Source organism: Haplochromis burtoni, unplaced genomic scaffold, assembly GCF_018398535.1.
Source record: "Haplochromis burtoni strain Fernald_Lab_line unplaced genomic scaffold, NCSU_Asbu1 Contig_2, whole genome shotgun sequence".
NCBI lineage: Eukaryota > Metazoa > Chordata > Actinopteri > Cichliformes > Cichlidae > Haplochromis > Haplochromis burtoni.
Window position 1 is genome coordinate 2520525 of NW_024582363.1, and position 23251 is coordinate 2543775.

The window sequence follows — 23251 nt, forward strand, 5'->3', positions numbered from 1 at the left end:
TAAGCAGCTTCACCGTCATTACAGACAGACTCTATATGAGTTTAAAAAAATCAATAGAGTGTAAAAGGAAAGTGAATAATGTTTTATTAACCTTAGTGTTAATGTTAAACATATTGGTAAAAACTTTCATCAGCTCATCGTTTCACCTTGAAGTGTAACATCCGTTTCAAACGAGTAGAAACAAGAATGACTAATTTGACATCTTTATCCCATATATCTTTTTTTTGACAGCTGCTGAGGCTTCCAGTAAGACTGTAATTACACAGAAAAAGTAACAAAAGCATTTCAGGCAGCCGGCAGATGATTCCTTTTAAAAATATATTGGAAAAGACTCCGTTTTCCATCTGATTACATTCCTGCGGCTAAAAGTACAAGCTTGTATTGTCAGGATTAGACCTGCAGTGAGATGCTCCTGACAGGGAAAGTTCATCCAAGCGCTCAGCTTAGAAAAACAACCCTTCTTATGACCTATTATGTTTCTAATGAGATATTTTATGGGAAAGTTTTTAACCTGTCACTGCTCAATGGGGAAAAACGACTCCATTCATCTATGTTAACTCTTTAGGGTTTGCAGGTCTTTTATTTTGATTTGGCAGGTGATTAAAAATGTAATAATTAAGTTTAAAAAAGCCAAAATGCGTAATGAAACATGTACTATTATTCTAAATGTAAACTCATCCACTGCAATTAAAAACTCAAAAGCTGCAGAAAATGTCAGTAAACAACGATGGGAAGAAAAGAGGAATCTATAGTTACTGCCCGTTTGCAATAAACACACCAAGAACAGGTACAAATGCAAGTTTATTCATGGGAAATCAGTTTGAAATGTGACATGAAGTTTGGATTAAAGGCAAGCTGTTTTCACACATGAACTTTGGAAAATATATACATATGTAAGCTCAGTGTGCTTAACACAGAAGATAAAAAAAAACATAAAAACACGCTTAGTTATTGAGTGCAGGCCTGTGTGAACAAAGAGATTTGGAGTTTGTTTTTGAACGTCAGCGCAGATATAACTGATCTTAGGTGAGCAGCCGGCTTGTTCCAAAGAACAGGAGCACAGTAATTGAGTGTGCCCTCATCATACACCTTTGTGAATCAAATCCAGGTAAGAGATCTTTGCCTGATTGCTAGACAGGTGTGACTGGCTTATGAATCAGGACAAATGATTCTTATTGATAAACACAAGTGTGGGGAATCATCTGGTGCTTGTTGTTTGTATGCTGTCACCTCTCTTTGTAAGGAAGAAAATTGTTTATCTCAATGCCAGTCATGGAGGAGCCATGGAGGTGTTTGTAAGGAAAGTAAAAAAGCTGATGAATTTGACAACTAAGGAAAATAAAACAACAGTATCGGAGGAGGAAATCAGAAAACCCACACCTTTCCAAAATGTCTACTTGAGAATGATGATGGTTTAAAAAAAAAAAAAAAAAAAAAAAAAACTTGATTAGTAAAATGTTTATCCCTGAAACAGTTTGTAGCTGCTGGCATTTACTTTTGTGGTACTATCCGCCAGCCTATAGCTATAAATAAAATACTGGGACTTTTTCCCCTCACTCTTTGTTTCTGGGGCAAACATAACCACTTCTTTGGACCTTCCTTCACATCCATTCAGATAGTTTTAGCAATCTCCCTGCAACAATTTGCTGAAGTTTGTGAGCCCTTACATTGGTGCTATCATCATTATTTCTTGTATTGACACAATGTTATTCTTTCGCTGATAAATTCAAAAAATTTTTTAAAAAAGTAGCCAGAAAGGCATGGGAGGAATCGCACTGAACTGGACAATCTCAATAGTTGTGAGCTGCATCAGCCTGATGTGTAGTTACATTTCTGGGAAGATGCACATCCAGTTATGACACAGGTTAGGCTATAGATTTTGATGGGTGTGCGGTTACAGTGTAGCTGCTGAAGCATAAACCCCCAGTCCCCTCCTCCAGCTCTTCAGGAGGGCTACCAAGGTGTTCGCAAGTCTCCTCCCAGGGAACCATGCCTGAAACCCTTCACCTAAAAGGTGTCCATGGGTACTATTCTTTCTACGACCATTTCTTTTTGGTTGGTGTTGTAAAGTTAGAGAAGGAAGGCTGAGATGGTTTGGGCATGTACAGAGGAGAGACAGTGGATATATTGGACAAAGGATGTTAAATATGTAGAGCTGCCAAGCAGCAGGAGAAGAAGAAAAGCATAGAGGAGGTTTATGGATGCAGGGAAGGAGGAGGACAGTGTTGGTGTGACACATGATGTCACATGACGGAAGCAAACGATCACATGATGATGAGCAACATAAAATTAAAATTTTGTGAATGAGGTCATTTGTCTAAAGCTGTCCTTTTTCACAGGTGACAGGAAGTACACAACTTTAGATGTGCTCTTAATTCTGGAAATACTTTGTGTTTAGTGGTCAGCACTTGCTGTAATTCAGTGACTTATTTTAAGTATAATTCTACCATGGCTTCAACCGCACATCATATGCACTTTGTACTAGGAAGTTGGTAGGATAGAGACTGTTTAATGTCTGATCCCACCACATCACACATTTCTCCCATGCATCTCTGTCTGTCTAGGAAAGTTCAAGCACATGCATGAAAACAGCTGTCGTCAACAGATTTTAACCACTTGTAGAATTGCTGCCATTAATCTCTGCCTCTACTGCTCTACATTAAATTTACTGCCTTGGGTAATAGTATAAATCATGATAAGGATCAACTTATAATGTAAAATATGTAGAAAACAAACACGCTGTCTTGGTCTCTTCCCTTCCCTTGCACTAAAGCTGATGTTAAGTGGGCTATTGTGTGACAACAGTTAAACAGTCCTTCTGCATTTGTCAAGAGAAAAGGCTTTTGTTGTTTCCGTTGATTATAGTGATTTTCATTAATTACATATCACTGTCAGTACTGAAAAAAGGACTGTGGTGGCTTTTGGTGTTCTCACGTGGACTCCTGAGCAAACCACCGCTGCACTTCAGCTTTGTTTTCTGTCACCCACTTGATGTTAGCCGTTGTTTTCTCTATGGCCTGCTCTAGGGCCATGGTGGCAGAACCAAAGCCAACACTGAGGTTTTCTTCTTTGAATCTTTTAAGCTGGAGAGAAGAGCAAATACAAACAGACAAAATCAGAAATTTAGCAATCGTTGTATTTATTTTCTCCCAAATGCCCAAAGGGAAATTCTGTGTTTTTCTGTGTGGTTGAGGTTTTGTTGGCTCCATACCTCCTGTAACTCATACTCTGTAGAGAATCTCTGTGTGATTCCACTGACAAGATTAGAGAAGGAAAATGATCCTTTTCCATATCTAAAAATAGAAAAGGGAAAAAAAAGCTGTAGTTCAGCAGAAGGAATTAGTAATAGGTAGGTAGTCATGCTTGAAAACTCAAACTGGGCAAGTAAGTGGAAAAAAAAACCCCAACAGGATTTGCACCTAAAGAAATGTGATTACTACTTAAATCCTGCTGTTAAATTCAGCTTTTAAAATTCTTTTCTGTCTTTAACAATTAGCTTGTGAGTACTGACTATTTAGAAACAAAAGGATAGAGCTCTCACTGTTGGAAGATGTAACTCCATCTAGCATTGACGAAGTTCCATGCTAGCGGCATCCCCACAACATTTCGGGCAATATTCTGGATGGTAGAGGTGGCGTCTTGCTTACGGATCTTAGTTGGGTCTAGTGTGTACTCCAGATACCTGAGTCAACGATATACCCACATACAACGATTATTTCCGAGGGAAAATGGAAAATATCTGATATCATTCAAAGTTGTGACTGCACAATGCCTGCTATAGATATTGCTCAGTTTAGTGCTGCATAAATAAAACTGAATTAAACTATAAGGGAGGGAATCAACAACCAGAGACCAGGAGATAAAGTAGCATTAATGGTATATGGGAACTATTTTCTATTGTGACCACATTAATATTTAACAAAATTATAGCACATTTATAGGCAATAACACACAGCTTAATATCTTGGAGGTGTGGGGGGGGGCTGCTAAAGGCTTTCTTTAATTTGCATGGCCACCCTCATTATTTGGAAAGGGGTCCTTAGGGAGTGTAACCCACTCGCTTACTGATCGAACTAACAAACTGATTAAAAATGAATTACCGTGCATTTGTTGATGAGTTTATGGGACTGCATAAAAACAAACTCATCCCAGACAAGATAAAAACACCCTTGGTGGCCAGCATCCACAAGCAGGATTTATTTGTTTGTGAGGATATAATTAAAATAGTACTGTTTAGATAGCACCATGATGGGTGGTAAAAAGAGTACAAGCCAATGTGGAAAGCTCAGTTCGACACCCTTGTTTTTCTGCTATGATGCGAATCTCTTCACCACCAGTTCATAGTGTTACATTTACTGTTTTTAATGGTTCTATCATTAAGATGCAATTGCTATAATTGCTCTTATGCTGCAAAGCAGGTTCTCTTTCTCTGTGTTCAGTTGTGTGAGTTTTATTCTGAATAAACAATCAGTTTAGCTTCTTTGAAAAGCATTTACATTGCTAATACATTACTATACTTCTACAACACACCTGTTCAAAAGCCAAGGTATTTTGCTGCAGGCCAGTGCAGACCTGAGCCTGGACGCTTCAGATGCCAGAGTAGCATTCTTGAACATGTTCCAGGCAAAGTCCCACTCTGCCACACCACCAAAGGCTATGGCGTAGCAATAAACTGTGCTTTTCAAGTTGGGATGGATCCTGGTGAACATAAAGATTATGCAATGAATTTCAAATGAATCCTAGAACACTGGCTCTCTCCTCTCCCTCTCCCTCCCTCTGAATGCACACACACACACACTTGGCATATAGGTCACTAGCTGTTTAACAGTTTTGTAAACAGTTCAGCAGTCAAATTTAAGAGGTCTGAATTATGGCAGATTATAAGAAATATTCATTCTCACACCGTTCTAAATTCCTTACTGCTCTTGCAGTGGCCAGGGCAAGAGTCTTTGGACAATTGCAAATTGTCAGTGTCTGACAAAGTGTGGCATGTCTGAGGTCAGCATGGGAATGACATATCTACTTGCATGTCATGATCTGCTGGATTTGTAACTATGAAGATGCATTCATTTAAATTTATTTATTTTATTTAGAAAGAGGGGCAATACATATTAATGAACATTTTAACAAATGTAAATATGCCAGATTATAGCCTGGGGCTAATTTCCATCTGCAGAACCTCTGGCAGGTTGGTGTTAAACACAAGTTAGTAAAAACATACAGAGACAGTATTTACAGGTCATGTGACAAGGACAAAAACAGTGATCACTTTATACTAGAACAAACAATGACAAGAAGAGTGGACACAGAGGACAATATCGATAACAATAACGGAAACATCAATTTTATAGCACAAGACCCAGTATTGCACAGGCCCTTACTGTCCTGATATTGAACTGACCCATTACACTAATGGGTCAGTGCATTTGACCCATTACACTAATTACAGGTCTTGTTTCTAAAATCTGTGGTGTCAATCTCAATTTCATGTTGCTGGTTATGAGCTGCATCATAACCGCCTAACCCTAAAAACACCTGCTACTGACAAGATTTGCCAAGACTGAGTAGTAAAAGACAGATATAAAAGCCTTAAACGTGTATGAGAACTTTCATGGGCTCAAAAGAACAGATTGAAACTATTTTGTACTCACGGGTTGCGACTTGGATTTTTCATCCACTCTCTGTACCAGCTTTTTATAAGCTCCCTGCAGCCTTCCACTCCCGCACTGCAGGCTATCCCAATAGCATTTATCTGATTATACCTGAGAAGATTTTTTTTTACAGAGACAAACAATATATACAAAATCTTAGCTTTTTGATTTCATATCAAAAATCTGTGTTTAAAAGAGCCCTTACTGGTCGGTGTGTCCTGTAGGTACTCTTGTCCAGTTAGATGTAATTGTCTTGAAATGCTCAAATAGAGGTTGTATTTGTTTCTTAAGGTATGCCTAAAATAGGAGTTAGAGTTAGTTTTTTTTCCTGTCAGTTGACTCTTTTACTTTAAACACTCACAATAGGCAAGAATAATAATTAGCATGTAAACTAAAGTAGGGCTAACCTGCAAAACTCCGTAGACTTCATTGCGGTCAAACATGAGAATATAGTAGTTGAGGTTTCTCAAAGCTGACTCCCAGGGGATGTAGTCTCGCTCTTTTGACAGGTATTTGGTAGTTCTCAGAGCCAGTGTGGTGCTGATTATTTTGGCTCTGGGGGAAAAAGAAAAGGATGCTTTTTCACACATAACTGTTTAATACTTTAACTTAAGATTTTTCTTTTCCTTTACCTTGCTAAATTGAATGCATCATCGATAATTTGTGCCCTGTTGATGATTGATACAGCCTGAAAGAAAGAAAAAAGTCACATGCAAAGCGTATAAGACGTATAAGACAAAACAATTTAACATTTAAAATTATGAAATGTAATACACTGAAAATGCAATATGAAAAAATGACATTGAACAAAGCCAACATATTTCTGTCTGTTAAAGCTCTGAAACCTTGGGCTTTATCAGATCAGCTGGAAGGACTCTCTGTTCTCATGTGTTTGTTTGTTTTGCACTCCAGCAGTTGAAAAGGCATTCACAAAGGTTGCCTGGTAGCCAAAAGTGAGATTGTTGACTTGACTGCTTGGTTTTTTAAATTCCTTTGCCACTGAAGGGTAGCCTGGATAACTTAGATTGTGACTGATTGTGATTTTACACGCTTGGGTACCGACCTAAAAAGTACTATGAACTCATTGTCATGTTAAAGAAATCAATTTGAGATGATCTCAGCTTTGTAAATTGGCATCTTATACTGCTGAAAGCAGCCATGAGGAGATGGATGGACGTTGTCAGCAGCAATACTCAGGTAAGCTGTGGCATTTAAATAACACTTGGTTGCTTCTAATGGGCCCAAAATGTGCCAAGAAAATATCCCTCACACCACCACCAGCTTATACCACCAGCACCAGTCTGAACTGTTAATCCAACGCAGCATGATCCATGCTTTCATGCTGTTCATCACAAATTCTGACCCTATCATCTGAATACTGTAGCAGAAATTAAGACTCAGATCAAGAAACATTTTTGTCCAATTTTGGTGCAAATAGTAGCCTTGGTTTCCTGTTCATAATTGATGGTAGAGGTACCAAGTTTGGCCTTCTGCTTCTTTAGCCCATCTGCTTCAAGGTTCAATGTGTTTTGTGTGTATTCAGAAATGCTCTTCTGTTACTTTTCAATCTCAAAGCAGCCTGGACATCACCCTCTAGCATCAGCAAGGCATTTTCACCCAGAGAACTACTGCTCACTGAATGTTTTCTCTTTCTGACCATTCTCTGTAAATCATAGAGACAGATGTGTGGGAAAAATCCCAGTAGATCACCAGTTTCTGAAACACTTAGACCAGCCCATCTGACACTAACAAGCATGCCTGTGGCGGGGGCGTGGTCTTTGGCCTGCTGCAGAGGAGGGGAGACGCAGTGAGCTCACGGGACGGCGCTGAGGCGGGAAGGAGCAGGTGCCCGGAACTGACTTGATGAGGAGAGACTTTTCTTATGTCTTGCAGTGAGAAGGAGTGAGAGGGACAACGGGAGTGACGGAGTGGCTGCGTCCGGGGCAAGAGCCAGAAACCGCAGGGAAAATCACAACTGTAAATAAAGCACTGTTGAACTCTCAAACGCGGAAGTGCCCATCTGTGGGTCGTGTGTCACAATGACCTTCTCAAAATCCCTTAAATCACTGAGATTTAGATGCTCGGTTCTATTTCCACCATGCCTAAATGCAAAGAGTTGCTCCCATGTGGCTGTGGATCTGATAGTTGCATTCATGTGCAGAACGGGTGTACTCAACAAAGTGGTCAGTGAGTGTAGTCTCAGAGCTCAAATAACTGACAGAAAAAGCAGCAAATATCAACATTTGACAGCTAATACGTTTCTGAAATGTAACAAATTCAGCTCTTGTCTCGTCTTCCACAACAAACTTTGATCGGTGCACTCAAAGAAAATAATTTAGTCAAAACCCAAGAGTTACACATACTGAAAGCAGTTCAAATTGTCTACAGCTCAGCGTGTAAATTTGGCAAAAATGCATAGATTGTACCAAATATCTTTTTTCTGCTAAGACTTTTAACTTTGAGTTTTTGTGCAGTTATTGTGTTTTTAAGATTCTTTGCCTAGTCTGGTGCTGTCTGCCTTAAGCCATTTAAACACATGAACCTCAGTCAAATTCATGAGACATGGTTTTAGATATTTTCCAAATTATCCTTTACATTCATACTACTGATAATACTGTGTTTGCTTCAGGCAAAGGAGTCTGGAGAGCCTTAACAGGAGGCAGCACACATGATTCTCACTTGATACTGTTAAATACACAATTGTTGTGCTATTTTCATATCAGTGCAATAAGATGGCACACAGAACAGAACAACAGGGGCAGGTTGAAGACCGGCTAATACTGGTTCAAGAGTACCCAGACCTTTATCAGGTGGTATCTGTAAAGGTTCAGGGCTGCAGTGCTATTGTCAGGAAAGTGTAAGATACAGCTAAAAGTATAATAACCAGAAAGTCTTTGTCGCTGACCCAATCCAGCACAAACCGACCTTAAACAGGTGACAGAAACTAGGGGAAATTCATAGATAGTTGGAGTAAATTTGTTTCTTAAATTTTTTTAATCTTATTTTGTTTTATTATTTTAGTTTAGTTTAGTTTTATTTTTATGCATCTATTCCATCCAGTTTTGGTTATTTGAATAGCCGTTGTACAGTCTTTAGTTGTCATACCATCTAAATGTGGACATAAAGCACAAACAGGAAAACACTTGTGACTCACCTGGTGGTTGGTGTTGAGCACGGAAAGGAGACGGTCCCAGTTATCAGGATCGTAGTTCACCCTGAAGTATCCAGATACATTTGTGTTTGCGAGTACCCAGTCCTGTCCTGACACTCTCATCGGAATATGAGTGTCTAGTTAAACAAAAGAAAAGAATGACACGCAGCAGATTTGATTAATTTAATGAGCTGTGGTTAAACCAACTAATCTAGTAGGAAATGTCTTGTTTTTTAGTCTGTGTGCAGAACTAATACAGCACCATGATATGAGTGTACCTGTTTTTTGAAGGAGCCAGTATTGTGGCTGCTGCACACCCGTCTTCATCCATTTGATAGGGACATACCAGGTGTAACTAGACGGAAAAGACATAATGGGAAAAGAAGATAGATAATTTATTGTTTGTCATTTCCATATTACGATTTCACTGCTAGTGGGTACACTGGATTAATACAACAGATTCTTATTGGCTGCTGTCTGAAGGAAAAAAAAAATCAGCTTAGGTAGAAGCAACACAAACAAATCAGAGTCACATCTCATGTCAGCAACACACGACATCAGCCCCTTCAATGTGAATGAGAACCAGGAGCCTAAAGCACATGTGTGTAAGTGCAGCCTAAATCCCTTCATTTCTCATCTGAGTGAAACTTGCAGCACAAGGTTCAACAGTTTCCTACTTGAACTGAGAGGGTCTGTCCACTGTAGAGTCTGGATCCAACAGGAAGTGTTTCTGTGTGACACTTCCTGTCCGGGTGTCAACAGTGACGACTGGGTAGCCCATCTGGAGAGTCCAGCGGTTCATGATATTTTCCACAGAGTGTGGAATATGTATTCCTGGTGCATTTTCAACTGCCTGACAACACACACACACACACACACACACACACACACACACACACCACCACACACACACACACACACACACACACACACACACACACACACACACCAGGAATTTAAGAAATTGCACACACACACCCAAAAAACACAATACCAGTGAAGTCATGCAGGTTAACCAACCTGTTGGAGATGATCCCACAGGTCTGTATATACAGTGTTACCAAAAGCGAATGTGTTCAGGTAAGACTGAAGACACAAAACGGAGATGAGGATCATATGATGCAATCACGAGGAAAGGAAAATAGTGTGAATTTACCAGGAAACATTTTTTGGCATAAATAACCACAGACACAACATCATTAATTCCTAGTCTGCTGACAGTCGCACACACATTAAGGCAGCAGAGATGAAGTGATAATATACTCACACTGAGTCCTCTAGCAAACACAGGCTCGGTGAGAAACTCTGACAGCATCCTTAGCACTGCTGCACCCTTGGAAAAACAAACCGCCAGAATTTGGTGAGCTTGAATTTCTCATAACGGAAAGGGATTTTCCACAAATCCCAAAGCAAACATTAAAACGAGTTGCCGTCCTGATGGTGTGATATGAATCACACGGACGCAGGAAGACTGAGTGAATTGGGAAAACTGAGCGTTTTACTGCAAATTAGCTGAATACAAAGTAATATAATTTAATAAACATGAGAGTTTAAAATCAAAAGGGCTTCAAATCTGGCTATATTGTCTGCAAATGTAGGTGAAATTGTAGAATATATACTTAATTTCTGTGAATCAACTTGCATAAAATGTTGTGTAAAATTATCAGAGGAGCAGACCTTGCTGTAAGAGATCGTGTTGAACATTTCACTGATCTGAGCGGGCTCATTGACTTCCTCTTCTCCACGTGACAGTGGGTGAGAGAAGGCCAAGGCATCCACAGCAAACACCTTCTGAACATCATAAAGGACGATATGATCTTTCTGCAACCAAGCAGAGAAAGAGAACCAGGGTAGGTTTTATAAGCCAACAACTTCCGTGAAAAGTTACCAATCTGTGACACAAAAGTGTACATCTGTTAAGAACTGTATCGAACTTTGCTGTCTGTGGAGATGCAAGCATGTCTCTTACAATGTTCCAGGTGGGCTCGGCGTAGTCGACTCCGAGGTACTCAACATATGATGCAAACCCCTCGTTTAACCACAAGTCATTCCACCATCGCAGAGTTACCAGATTTCCAAACCACTAAATAAACACATGAGGAGTAAACAGATGAGCATTTCTGCCATGACCAGGGAATTAACGTTTCCATGAACCTAGACTTTGGCCAACATTAGCACTATCAGTCACATCCAAGCAACACAATAACCGAATCAGCAGGGGATTAAAACATTTCAAACCACAGGATTTCCCATCTGTTTTTATGTGTCGAGAGCAGGGTGAAATTACTCCACTGTCACGATTTGTCAGCTGCTCTTGCAAAAGGGAGTAACACAAGTAGATTTATTTTTACAGTACTTGATGAGTGAAGGAGGGAGACTTTGCTGCAATCACGTTCATTTCATAATATAATGTTGCTTTAGTTTGTGATGCCTAAAGCTTTGAGAAAAGAGACCGTCTGGGTTAAAAACCAATGCTATACCATGTGTGCGAGTTCGTGGGCAATCACAGTTGAGACCCTCTCTTTGTTTCCAGTGGAGGAAAGGATGGGGTCATAGAGCAGGGCCGTTTCCCTGTATGTGACCAGACCCCAGTTCTCCATTGCTCCAGCGTTGAAGTCGGGCAAAGCGATCTGATCTGTGGAGATGAAGGGTTAAAAAAACAAAAAAAACAAACAAAAAAAAAACAACATGCTGTGCTCAGGGAGATCATTGAAATGAAATGATTTAGCAAAACGGTCTACCTGACTTGGAGAGAGGATATGATGTGTTGTAATAATGCTCATAAAACCTCAGGATGGGTCCTGTAACATTGAGAGCATAGCTCCCCTGACCATCATCTATTGCTTTTCTCCGAGCCCAGATTCGAATCTGCAAAGAGTAATTTAAATCTTTGAGTCCAAAAAAAATTGCTCCTTACCATTTCATGCTCGTTTTAACTTTCCAAGATCATATTTGGGAAAATATAAGCTGGGAAATGCTTTTTGGATCCCAGCCTCACTGGGGATTTAAGTGAATATGTAATCCAGGTTTCTTACCAACAAATCGTTTTGGTTTGACTCAATGGGAACAAAGTCGCTGACGATAAATGCCAGTAGATATGTTGACATTTTCCGCGTGGGCTCAAATGTTGTAATTTTGACAGCCACACTGTCAATGACAGCCTCTGAAGCTTCTGTGCAGGCAGAGAAAAATATTAAACACTCTGTTAGCATTAACAGTGTTTAGTTACTTATTTACTTTAATAACTTGGACAAGGTGTTTTTTTATTAGTTACAACCAATGACTGAAGAAACAGTCATTGGCTTTTCTACAGTCACTGGTTTATGAAGCAATCACATTACCTACTACTTACAACATGATATCTATTCTCATTTTGAGCTTGTTTTTCCATTTGCACTGAAAAAAAAAAAAAACTGAAATAGTTTTGTTTATCCAACGAACCCTTTTCCTTGCCATTGGACAGAGCCACAGTGTCTCGTGAGTGAATGATCGTGACACTAAAGACTGCTTTCATGGCTGGTTCGTCAAAGCAAGGAAAGCTTTTCCTGGCGTACGTTGCCTGCATTTGTGAGGTAGCAATAACTCTGCAAAACATTGGAAATAAAAAACATTAATGGAAAACATTCACCAACAATCCAAAAGCCTTCAAAAACTGACTGAGAGAAACATTAAGCAAATAATACTGCAGCTTTATCACGGACACTGGCATCTTAAAATTATGCACAATCTCATTTGGTGTTTGCATGTGATTCACTAAATATTAGACACAAATCATCACATATTAAATAAATCAGAACATCGATAACACAGTCATTCATCCAGCTAACAATCATAATTCACAAGTTACTGTATTGTGTGAAGTACAAAAAGAAAGTGATGTCTACATTTGATTGATTGGCTGTATGGCACAAAGTGATGAAAACTGCAATCTACTGAGAACGACAAATATGACTTTCACATACAGTTTGGGTAAAGACTCATTCTGCAGCTTTCACTCAAATCTGACCCGTCCACTGGAAGGAGTAGAAATTCTTGCGATAATGGAAATGTGCATGTTAAATGATAAATATGACCTTAATCTTGACCTTGAAATGTAGCTAGTGAGTAAAACCATAAGCAGAGAACAGCTTCAAAACATAAAGCTAACAGTGGTTACCTGTCTGACAGCTTTGGTTTGTGCTTTATGTCCCAACCCAATATCTCACCAGCAGCATCTGACAGAACAGCAGTATTTGACACCGTGGAATAAGAATGTGTTGACAAGTCTTACTTCTTTACGCCATCCTCAACATATTCACTCCTGTAGAAGCCCTCCAGGTCATCCGCCAGCTCCCCGAGAAATTCTGTGTGAAGTGAATAGGATTTTCCCGCCGATAATCTGCTGCCTAGCTGAATAACCAGAAACTCAGTTTTCTTCACAAGCCAAGAATTCAGTATAGTGGGCACTGGGGCCTCACCCTGGCTGCTCAGTTTAGCGTGGTGCCCAAAGAAGGTAGTAAAGTTGAGTTTTTTGGAGTGGATGATGATGAGGTCTGTTTCTTTCACACATTTAAAAATTACTGTTGAATGCCCAGTGAAGATGTACAAGCCCTCTGCATTGGGCTTCAATCTTGGCCACAGGGTCAGATTGTAAGAGACGGGGATGAGGGAATCTGGAAGTCTGTAGTGGTCCCAGGGTTCCTTTGGAGTGTCAGGGGTGGTGCTGGGTGTAGTTGTACTGGTGCCATCTGATGCTCCATCTCCTACGTTACCTTGATTCTTGGACTTTTCCTTGTCGTAAGCAACAGAAAGAGCTATAATTGTAGCCAGTCCACAGACCGCGAGTACAAGCATCCCGAGGCCCACATTTTTACTTATGTAGTAGACTTTCCCCATGTCTGATCAGAAGGTCAATGCAGGAATCAGAGGGATCTCAGTCTGCTTATGTCAGCACGGCAGAACTCCTCCTTCTCAGTTAATGGGTGAGCTATTTACATGGCACCTGCCGAAAAAAAGAGGAAAAACAAGAAAACCTCAGCCATTTAATCTATAACTTGGCATCTCTATTTTTTGTAATAAACGTCAAGGATGCTTAATAAGCCATGTAGTTTCATAGTTACTGTTTTGAAAGTTATGTAACATTAATAAATCATTTCTGTGATGCATTATAAAACCAGACTTCCAAACTGGTCTCCAAACAGCACTTCACTTTGTGTGAACAAAAAAAAACAAAAAAACCCCAAAAAAATCTGTAAAAAAACCCTTTTTGCTTTTAAATTCATATTTGCATTCCATGAAGGTGGCTCATAACAATATGGGGCTCATAAAACAGTTCTCAGTAGTACTACTTGAAAAACATTTCATTATTCCTCATCCTGCAGGCAGCGGGTTAAACACTGAAAAAGACACCAAAGGGTTGAAGGTGTTGTTACTCAGACTTCTTGGCTTTGGTGTTTTGCGCTGGTCTCATGCAAAACAAAAATGTTTCAGCATCACAAGTCGATCCGAAAAACAACTTTATGTATCACAATGAAAATGATCAGTGGTACTATAACGTAAAAAAAAAATCATCTGAGAAAACTTGGGGGTAAATATGTCACAAAGGCAGCAAGCTGAATAATGAAGCATTAAGCCAGAGCTCATCTTTTGAGTGCCTTTAGCTTTTCTGTGAGTAAATTCAAACTATTCCTGTTCTATTTTCTGAGTCTTTTCCGTTTTCCCACACTATCAAAACATCAGTGCTATTCGATCATCAAGCTGAAGAAAACAGGACGGGAGGAAAAGGGAGGAACCGTCTGCTGTAATTGATGGTTGGGGTCAATCTCTGTCAACCGCTGAAGATAAAACAAATGAAGCCCGTGTGCAAGTGGAAAAAAAACTGCAGTTCTTGTGGGTATCACTTGAAGCTGATTAATTAAACTGGACCTTTTCACTCTGTTGTTAATGGATTACCTGACAGATATCATCATTTGCTGCAAGTTAAAGACCACCTAAGAAATTTTTGCTTCAGTTTGAATAAAATTCTAGTGTTTAATGAGCTCATAGTACTTATTAGACCAATATCTGTCTGTGTCACGGACCCGGTTCCGGGGACTCGGGGTCCGTGAACAGTGTGGACCATTATTATTGTTATTGTCGTTGTTGTTATTGTATTGGATGTATGTTTGCTGCCCTGCGCTCTTGTGTTCCATGCTGGTGTGTGTACGTGTGGGTGTCTGCGGGTGTGGCTGAAGGATGAAGGACAGCCACCTGCAGACCTGATGGGCGTGGCCCTGCCGACTGCTGGTCACGCCTAGGTTCCCACACACCTGCTTCTGATCAGGCTCGTCGGGGGAGCTACTTAACAGAGCAATGGAGCGTCCTCTGGCGCAGGATCGTTGAGTTAGATTCCATGTCAGTGTATGCCTGCTGGAGTTGGTGCCATAACGGCTGTGTCTATCGTTTTTCCCCAGGAGGACAGCGGAACACAGGACTGCAAGACACACGGGGTGTGTGAAGGCACAGGGCAGAGAGCACGAGATACCAGCACTTATTGGAGGACACGTCACAGGAGTCGAGGGAGCACTTTGGAGATTTATTGTGTGGTGTACTTTTACTTCACTGTAAATAAACCCACTGTTCATTCCACTAGTCCAGCGTTTGGGTCCTTTCTCCAACATTCCCCACGGTCTGCCACCCAGACCGTGACAGTCTGTGCCTCACACCCATACAGTTTATAAATGCAGCTTGCTAAATTTATATGATAACACCACTCTTTCATCAATACAAGGTAAGTTCTGGCTACAAAACGTGGCAGTGGCCAAAAAGATAACAATACATGTTCAAAAAGCAAAAATTAGACCAGTGGGTAAAAATCACCATGGCTACATCCAGCTTTTAACCTGTCTACTGTCTATGGTCAGAAAATGGAAAGCTAATCCAGTCAAGGACCAACCCTAGAAAAGCCCACAAATCCAACTTCTACCTGAATCCAGGTAGTACCCGATTGGGGTTCTTCTGTCGTTCCAAATTTCAGACATTACCCAAAATTGACCTTTTTGTTTTTGTAACCAAAATTGCAGTCATGTATTCCTAAAACTCTAACAGTGATTATTTTAAATGAGTCAGAGATAATGAGAAGAAGTTCTTGTTATTTTTAAAACTTCACCTACAGACAACGAGACGTGTAGCTCCTGTATTCCTTCTTGTTAACTCCTGTTTGGTTAGGAAGTAGCAGCATGCATCCAGCTTCAACTCTGAATTCTTTCTAATTTTACCAAAAGACGCTGCTGAAATCAAAAGTGTCATCCCAGTTCTTGTTACTCCTTTTGACACGACAAAGAACACTCATTAGCTGCCAATTCGGTTCAGCTTGTGCGTTAGATTACCTTCCAGCTACGTCTCTTCCTTGCCTCATCAGTATCATAAAGCACTCTGCATGCAGACCAGCGCATCCTATCTCCCTACATTATTTGCATCAAATGGTTCAACTCTTCACTCTGAATTCTCTGTATTTTTAGCAGGCAACCAGCAGGTTTTCCTGCACTACCTGCAAAAGTTACAGTCATTTAGCCTCTTTGTAAACAAGAATGCCTTTCCAATGAGTTGTTTTCACCATATGTCATTTATTCATATCATTCTGTCTTTCAGGCCTATAATCACACAAACCTACTCCTTCTCAACACCACCTTAACTTTAGCTCAGGAAGTTGCAGCTCACTGTCCACATTCTTGCTTTTCTTCACAAATCCACAGAATCCTGTCTCATCGCCATGACCTTTTGTGACGTTTTTACTGAAAAAGGAATTTTTCTCTGTCACAACCTCTGAATATTATCATGAGTTTCCAAAGACTGTAATCTTGCCTAATAGTCATCTAAATTCTAAAGCATTTTGGTAAATATGCTTGTTCACTTTCTTTTCAAGAGGTAAAGAAACTGACAGAATACTCATGTGTGTACAGTAAACATGAAATTGGGCCAGTGGCCAGTTAGCAAACATTTTTTCATGGACAAGAGTCACAAGATGCTTTACAGAAAACAGTCTAAGACAATACAAAGAGGACAGAAGAGAAAACAAAGATAACAAACACAAACTGTACAGTGCAAAAAGTGACATTTACCATTATATGAAGCAAGAACTGCACAATAATTAAAACAGGGTTAATAGAAGACTCAAAAGTATGTTACACAAAACCTCAGCTGGCACAAAATGTGTTGCTAAAATGCTAAAGTAAGTAGATATATTGTCAGCTCTCAACAGGATCGTGCTAAGTCCTCTACAGGTCGGGCCAAGTGGCTTCAAAATCTCCGTTACCCCGCATCCTTATGTGGGTGCAGGGAACAAACCTATAGGTAGGCCAAGCTTAGCACAAAGACTGGAAACACAGGAGGAAAAAAAAAAGAGAAACTGTCACGATCTGAGGAGACAGACCGTGCAGTGGTGCGTGTGGTGGACCCAGGTGCGAACACAAGAGAGTAGACCGGAGTAACTTAAACTGAAAGCGAAGACAGGTCTCAAACAAAGCAGAAATACCATGACTAGACTAAACTGGGAAACGGATACTGATAAACTATGACGACTCAGAAAACCATAACGATGCCTGACCGTGAGGACATGGAGGGTGGGAAACACAGAGACTAAATACACATGAGGGATGATCAGGGGAAGTGGCCACACATGGGAGCACAGCTGACACACATGAACCTAAAGACAGGACAGGAGAAGTGAAACTAAATACACTGACATTGAATACAGGCTTTCAAAGTAAAACAGGAAACATGGAGATTAGACATGACATGAACTAAACATAACCACGCAGACATGACAGGTAGACGCACGAACCAGGGAGACTGAGTACAGGGGGAGATGACATAAACAACTAAGAAACAAAGGGCTAAACAGCACCCTGGAAATTAACTAGACAAACTAAGCTAAAGCATAAATGAATACAAAAGATACATAAAACTCAACACTGGGTCACACGACCCAGGACCATGACAGAAACCATATTAACTGGTACTTGCTGTATATTAAAGAATGCCTCAGGTATTTATTTGAGCTCCTTTTTAATATTGGACTGTCCATTATGGTTTTAAGCATTCAAATATATATTTCCATGTAGTAGCCTTTCCCACTTCACTTTGTCATTAACTCATTTCCATTTGTGTCATTAATATTTAACAGTAGGAGATCAGACAGCCTTCACCTCTACGCTGGTAGATATGCCGTGACATCATAAAAACACTCTAATGAACCTGTTATCAATAATTTCTCAATATTTACAGCTGATTCTTTCCATGGAAGACTTTGCATCCCGAGTTTTATGGAGTCTTGGCACAACAGTTCATAAAGTGTAACAGGGTAACAGTTATAAATGAAAGTGAATATAAGATTTTTCTATTAATTCTGTCTGTTTCACCCGGTTTTGACTTGAAAATGAAAGAGAGCAATGTAACAATAACACCTCTGTACTATTTAGACATCACAACTGGCAATAGAAGTAATAATACCTTGTTTACCAGTTAAAGAGTGAAGAGATATAGAAAGATACAGAAAAGAGACTATTTTCTTTCAGAATCTTCTCACATTATCGGTATTTTCAGTGAAATTGAGTCTAGTTATATCTGCTAGTGAACAAACAAACAGAATACAACCCGAAGTCAAAGCACTCTGTGTCACTTATGACTTGTACCAAACCAAAACCCTGAACATGTAGTTATTTATTTCATAATGAACGGTCTCACTTTTCCTTCCTGTCTGACAGCATGTCCATGTGACTGCTCATCAGAGTGTCCTGAAACACAGGATAATCGTGATGTTGTCACAGCCCTGGGCCGTGTAACCTAGCACTTTGAGTTTTCTTGGTTTTTTAAGTTCATTATTTATTTTTAGTCTTTTTGGTATTAGCACCCAGGTTCCTCAGCTGTACTTCTTCGTTCATTTAGAGTCCCTTGGGTATTCACCCCTGTGTTAAAGTTCCCCTTGTTGTTGAGTGTCTTGCCTGTCATGTTTTATGTCTGCACGGTCAATGTTGTCATATTCATGTCATGTCTGCGTCTCGCCGTGTTCATTGTTCTGTGCGTCATTATGTTCATTCTAGTCATCTGTTTCCTCATGTGTCTCCACTTCCCCATATCACCTCATGTGTGCGTATTTAAGTCCTTTTTCTATAACTGTTTGCTGTCAGGACGTCCTGCCCATTTTCCTTCATGTTATCTACTCATAGTCACAGTTTTAGTCACAGTCAAAGTCATAGTTCATGTCATACGAACTTGTCTGTTTATCTTCGTGTAGACTTGGTCTTGTTTTTGGTTTAGTTCATGTGTTTGGCCAGAATTGGCCAGAAAGCTTCTTCTTTTGTTGAGAACGCAGCTCCTTCCTTCGGTGTCTGTTTTTGGGTCCGTGCAACAAAACACAGCAGCGTACCCCGCCGTGACAGATGTGTTAAATATCTCATGATTTGTTCTGTGTTAAGAAGGCTTTTCATTCTCTATTTATAACAGAGTATTTTATATCTATATATGAGGTTGTTATATAGTTTTTTACATTTATTTATATTATATATATGCATATATTATATGCTTTCAATCGTATCTTTTTTAATAAAGGTAGTTGGTGATTAGCGTTGTCACCCGGGTTTGAATCCATCAGCCAGCTTGGGCCTTTTGTGTGGCATTTTCATGACTTCCCTGTACTTATATGTGTAAACTTTGGCTCCCTCCTGCAGTTCTCTATGTGTCAGCCCTGTGACAGCTGAGATAGGCTGTAGTACACTGCAACGCTAAATTGGATAAGTTTAAAAAGAAATTGATGGCTGAATTGTGTACAGAAAATACCTTGTCTTGGAATCTATCATAATTCTTCACAGGAGGTTTATATTTTAAGTTGAAGGTTAATAGTGGGTTCCCTCCGGGTACTCCGGCTTCCTCCCACCGTCCAAAGACATGCAGCTTGTGGGGATAGGTTAATTGGATAATCCAAATTGTCACTAGGTGTGAATGTGCGAATGAATGTGAGTGCGAATGGTTGTCTGTCCCTGTGTGTTGGCCCTGCGACAGACTGGCGACCTGTCCAGGGTGCACCCTGCCTCTCGCCCTATGACAGCTGGGATAGGCTCCAGCGCCCCCCGCGACCCTGAAAAGGATAAGCGGAAGCGAATGGATGGATGGTTAATAGTTTCGTTTTTGTATTCGAAGAAATACATCAGTGTTGTGTGTGAAAGTTTTATTTATGACTTGGACTTTGACTTAAATTTGATACCCATTACAGGATGACATCCGAGCCAATTTTATCTGTTTACTTGTTAGAAAAGCTGACCTAGGCCATAATGACTAACTTTCCGATCAGTCATAAAAGCGAGTAAGTGATTGGAAATGAGTCATGGTGTTAAGTGTGTATTAAACCATCATTATTTAAGATGCTATTGTTCATTATGAGCTAACACATTTTAGTCTGAACTTGCCACTCTTTCTGCTTGTGTTATTTAGCTTAGTTTAGTTTGGATGTGAAGTGTTAACAAAGATCAGTTGTATCTTCTTCCAGTTAAGTATACGCAGAGCTGTGTCTTCGGTTTGTTCACAAACATCTAATTAAGAACGACATAACTGATGGTTGATAATAATCCATGGTCCATTGTAATGATAGCTTGTAACACTCATCAGAAGGTGAGTCCAAAGCCATGATAACATCCACATCATGATGATTCAGCTTCTTTAGAAATGAGATGCTAAAACAATAAAATGCGACAGCTTTTATGTTTATAGACCAAGAGAGGGGAAACAACGATAAACATTTACCCTGCTTACTTCATACATAAATTCATTTGTAGAATAAATTGATTTAAAAGATCAGTGGATTCCTTGAGTATGCAAAGACCCACTGCAGTCAGTGGTATGTGAACTCAACAACCTACAGGTGGAGAACATGAGGAACATACACTGGAATGCAATACTGCGGGCCAGGACAGAGAGTTATTCTTCGAGCTGGCTTAGAAAGCCTGCTCTCAAATGTCTGAGCTTTTCCCACGCAACAAAAATGAACTAAAAGCCTACTGTTTGAAAGATTGACTTATACTTGTAGACTACACACAAAAAAGGAACAGAAGCTCAGGCTGGAAGACACAGCAGCATGTAGAAAGATTATAATTTGGTGATGATTTTTTTTTACAGAGCAGTCATTGCCACATAACAATAATGCACTCAAATTATTATTGTCTATATCTCTTTCAAAGCTTATTTCTTGTGTTATTAATGGAATACCTTTTTAGTGGCAGAGAAATGGAGCAGTGCTTCTTAGGCGCCAAAGAAAAGGTGCTGATGGAGAAACAGCAGGCTGCAAGAGCTGAATGTTTCGATGGAAATAACAAGAAGAATTCGTAAAATATTATTGCGTCCCCATTACACAGTTTACAACTGTGGCTTTGGAAGACTTAGCGTTTTGTTGAATAAATATTCAATCGAGGGTTTGGGTAGGTCACAGGAATTGTTTTATCCAGCGTGTGGAATTTACAAAGCTTGTTTGGGAGCATGAGTGTGATTATTTACAGTCTCTGGGATGTGTTTGTGTGACTATTCATATTTATATTGAGAGTGACATGTGGACTGTTGTGGAGCTGTGAGGATATCAGCACCTTGCTGTTATAAAACTGGATATGACAAAGGTGAATTTTCCAGGAAAAAACAATATGCTCGTACGGTAGCAACTTCTCAGTCCCAACATGTGCTGTTTAATAAGACTTGAAACCATAGATTGGAGTCATAAAAACAACATATTCTCATAGACTTCTAGGTTATCTGATTTAATTTAGCAAACAGTGGAGTTGCCCCCTGCGGGGTATTAGAAAGAATATAGATTTAATGAAATAAAGCTTTTATACATTGTTTGTTTGTTTTTGTTTGTTGTTTTTTATTGGTATTGCTGTCATTACAGCATAAAGCTTCAAAATCGCACAATGTGTTACATTTTAATGACGGAAAAGTTTTATAGCATACAAGGCTCGGCTTCTTTGCTGGTGCTAACTTATAAACAATGTTGAAAAGAAATCTAATTTTCAAACAACAGGTTATAAAGTCTATTCTTTCCCATTTCTGCAGTGGAAGGTAAATCAACTGGCTGTGAAATCAATCAGGGAATGAATTTTAATCATCAGTCTTTCAAATAAATCCCCTTACAGTCACTTTAGACCAATTCAATAAGAAATATGATCCAAACAAATCACGAGAACGTTCCTCTTTGCCAACTGAGAGCCGGAGTGGGAATGTTTATCGTGGGGAGGGCAAAGTCACATATTTTCATGGAGTAATAAAATGACAGTGAAAAAGCAATGTGACAAGGCGCATTTCGCGGTGTGATTTTTAAAAGGCCTCCCGCTTACATTCTCTGTAAGTGCTGTGTATTCTTTTTGAAGAGCCACAGAAGAACGTCTTTTTTCTATCATGTGATTAACCAGAAGACCGAGAAATGCAGGACAGCGCACCTTCTTTTTTGTGTGCTCCATCCGTGTCCTATCACACTTTAACCTTCAACTTTTTTTAACAAGATTTATCATTATCCATCAATAACTTTCGACTTATCTCAGACATTTAAAGGTAAAAATACCTTTTAGCACTCATGCAATCATTCCACCTGTTCGTGAACCTGTGACCGACACTATCAACTCTGTGTTTACTCACTTCCACGCTGAACAGATAAGCTACAGTCAGTTTATGGGCATGAACAGCCCATGCTGGATGTTAACAGATGACTAATAAATCCACATCACAGCCACTAAAGCCAAACACTGATTTATCTCACAGCTGCTGTACTAAAGTATTTACTTTGCACTCACTGCAAACTGAGTTGCCGTTGCATACTTTGGTTTTTGATATCAAGTAAGAGCAGCATAACTCAAAGTATCATGGATTTTCTTAAACGGCATCACAAGACTGTACTTCACAGCGGAGAGTCTGCCTTTGATCCATTCAGAGACCATTTGTGAACAATTACACCAACTTCTTGCTGCACAGAAACTCTAAGGGAAAAAGCAGTGCAACAATTTACCAGATGGCTATAAAACTTGCACAAAGGACAACTAATGTTACTTTTCTTAGAAAAAAAAAGACTGGATCAACAAGACTGGTCTCTTTGGTCATATTTTTACTAAAGATATAGAAAACAGTACCTGCCAAACCTTGTGTAGCTGCATGTCCAGCGCTCGCCCGGAATTAAGTCCACAAAAGACGTTCAAGTTGAGCTGGAATGATCCCAGGCTTAAAGACTTGCAGTTGGCATCTGGGAGAACGGAGGTAGGAGGTGGCGAGAGCTATGACAGGTTTCTCTAGAGATGTAGGGAGGGAACAATCTTCTCTATCCCCCAAAATCCCTAAGTTTAGTGGGAAGGGGGGACTGAAAGAATGCGGCTGTATCAACACTGCATTGTGGTCAAGCAGAAAGAGCTCCGATCCTCAGAGGTACAGAGTGTCCTGATCATTCTGATTAAGGTTTCATATGACG

General features: G+C 39.8%; 1 protein-coding gene across 3 annotated transcripts; it reads right to left on the reverse strand.

Moving 5' to 3' along the window:
* Positions 1–783: 783 nt before the first annotated feature.
* si:ch211-106j24.1 (aminopeptidase N) lies at positions 784–23235 on the reverse strand. 3 transcript variants are annotated; one of them, XM_005913041.3, is made up of 21 exons: positions 22929–23235; positions 13073–13783; positions 12244–12386; positions 11838–11974; positions 11544–11670; positions 11283–11437; positions 10772–10885; positions 10480–10623; positions 10070–10135; positions 9823–9888; positions 9480–9655; positions 9081–9157; positions 8806–8939; positions 6284–6339; positions 6059–6206; positions 5857–5948; positions 5652–5762; positions 4531–4698; positions 3542–3682; positions 3212–3293; positions 784–3083 (listed from the first exon to the last, which is right to left on the reverse strand). In XM_005913041.3, the coding sequence occupies exons 2-21, from the start codon at positions 13675–13677 to the stop codon at positions 2931–2933; spliced, it is 2895 nt and encodes a 964-aa protein (XP_005913103.1). In that variant the 5' UTR covers positions 13678–13783; positions 22929–23235; the 3' UTR covers positions 784–2930. The 3 variants fall into 3 exon arrangements, with proteins under 3 accessions (XP_005913103.1, XP_005913102.1, XP_005913104.1); XM_005913040.3 differs by having other exon boundaries at positions 22920–23235; XM_005913042.3 differs by lacking the exon at positions 22929–23235 and adding an exon at positions 15933–16107.
* Between the last annotated feature and the right edge of the window lie 16 nt (positions 23236–23251).

Bases quoted from the DNA above. Each gene is read 5' to 3' on its own strand.
- si:ch211-106j24.1 (XM_005913041.3), bottom strand. From the start codon at position 13,677: ATGGGGAAAGTCTACTACATAAGTAAAAATGTGGGCCTCGGGATGCTT. The intron at 11,975-12,243 runs GTTCGTTGGATA...CTGCCTGCACAG, and splicing joins GTCCAATGGCAAGGAAAAGG to AAGCTTCAGAGGCTGTCATT. The intron at 3,294-3,541 runs GTGAGAGCTCTA...TTCTATTTTTAG, and splicing joins TGGAGTTACATCTTCCAACA to ATATGGAAAAGGATCATTTT.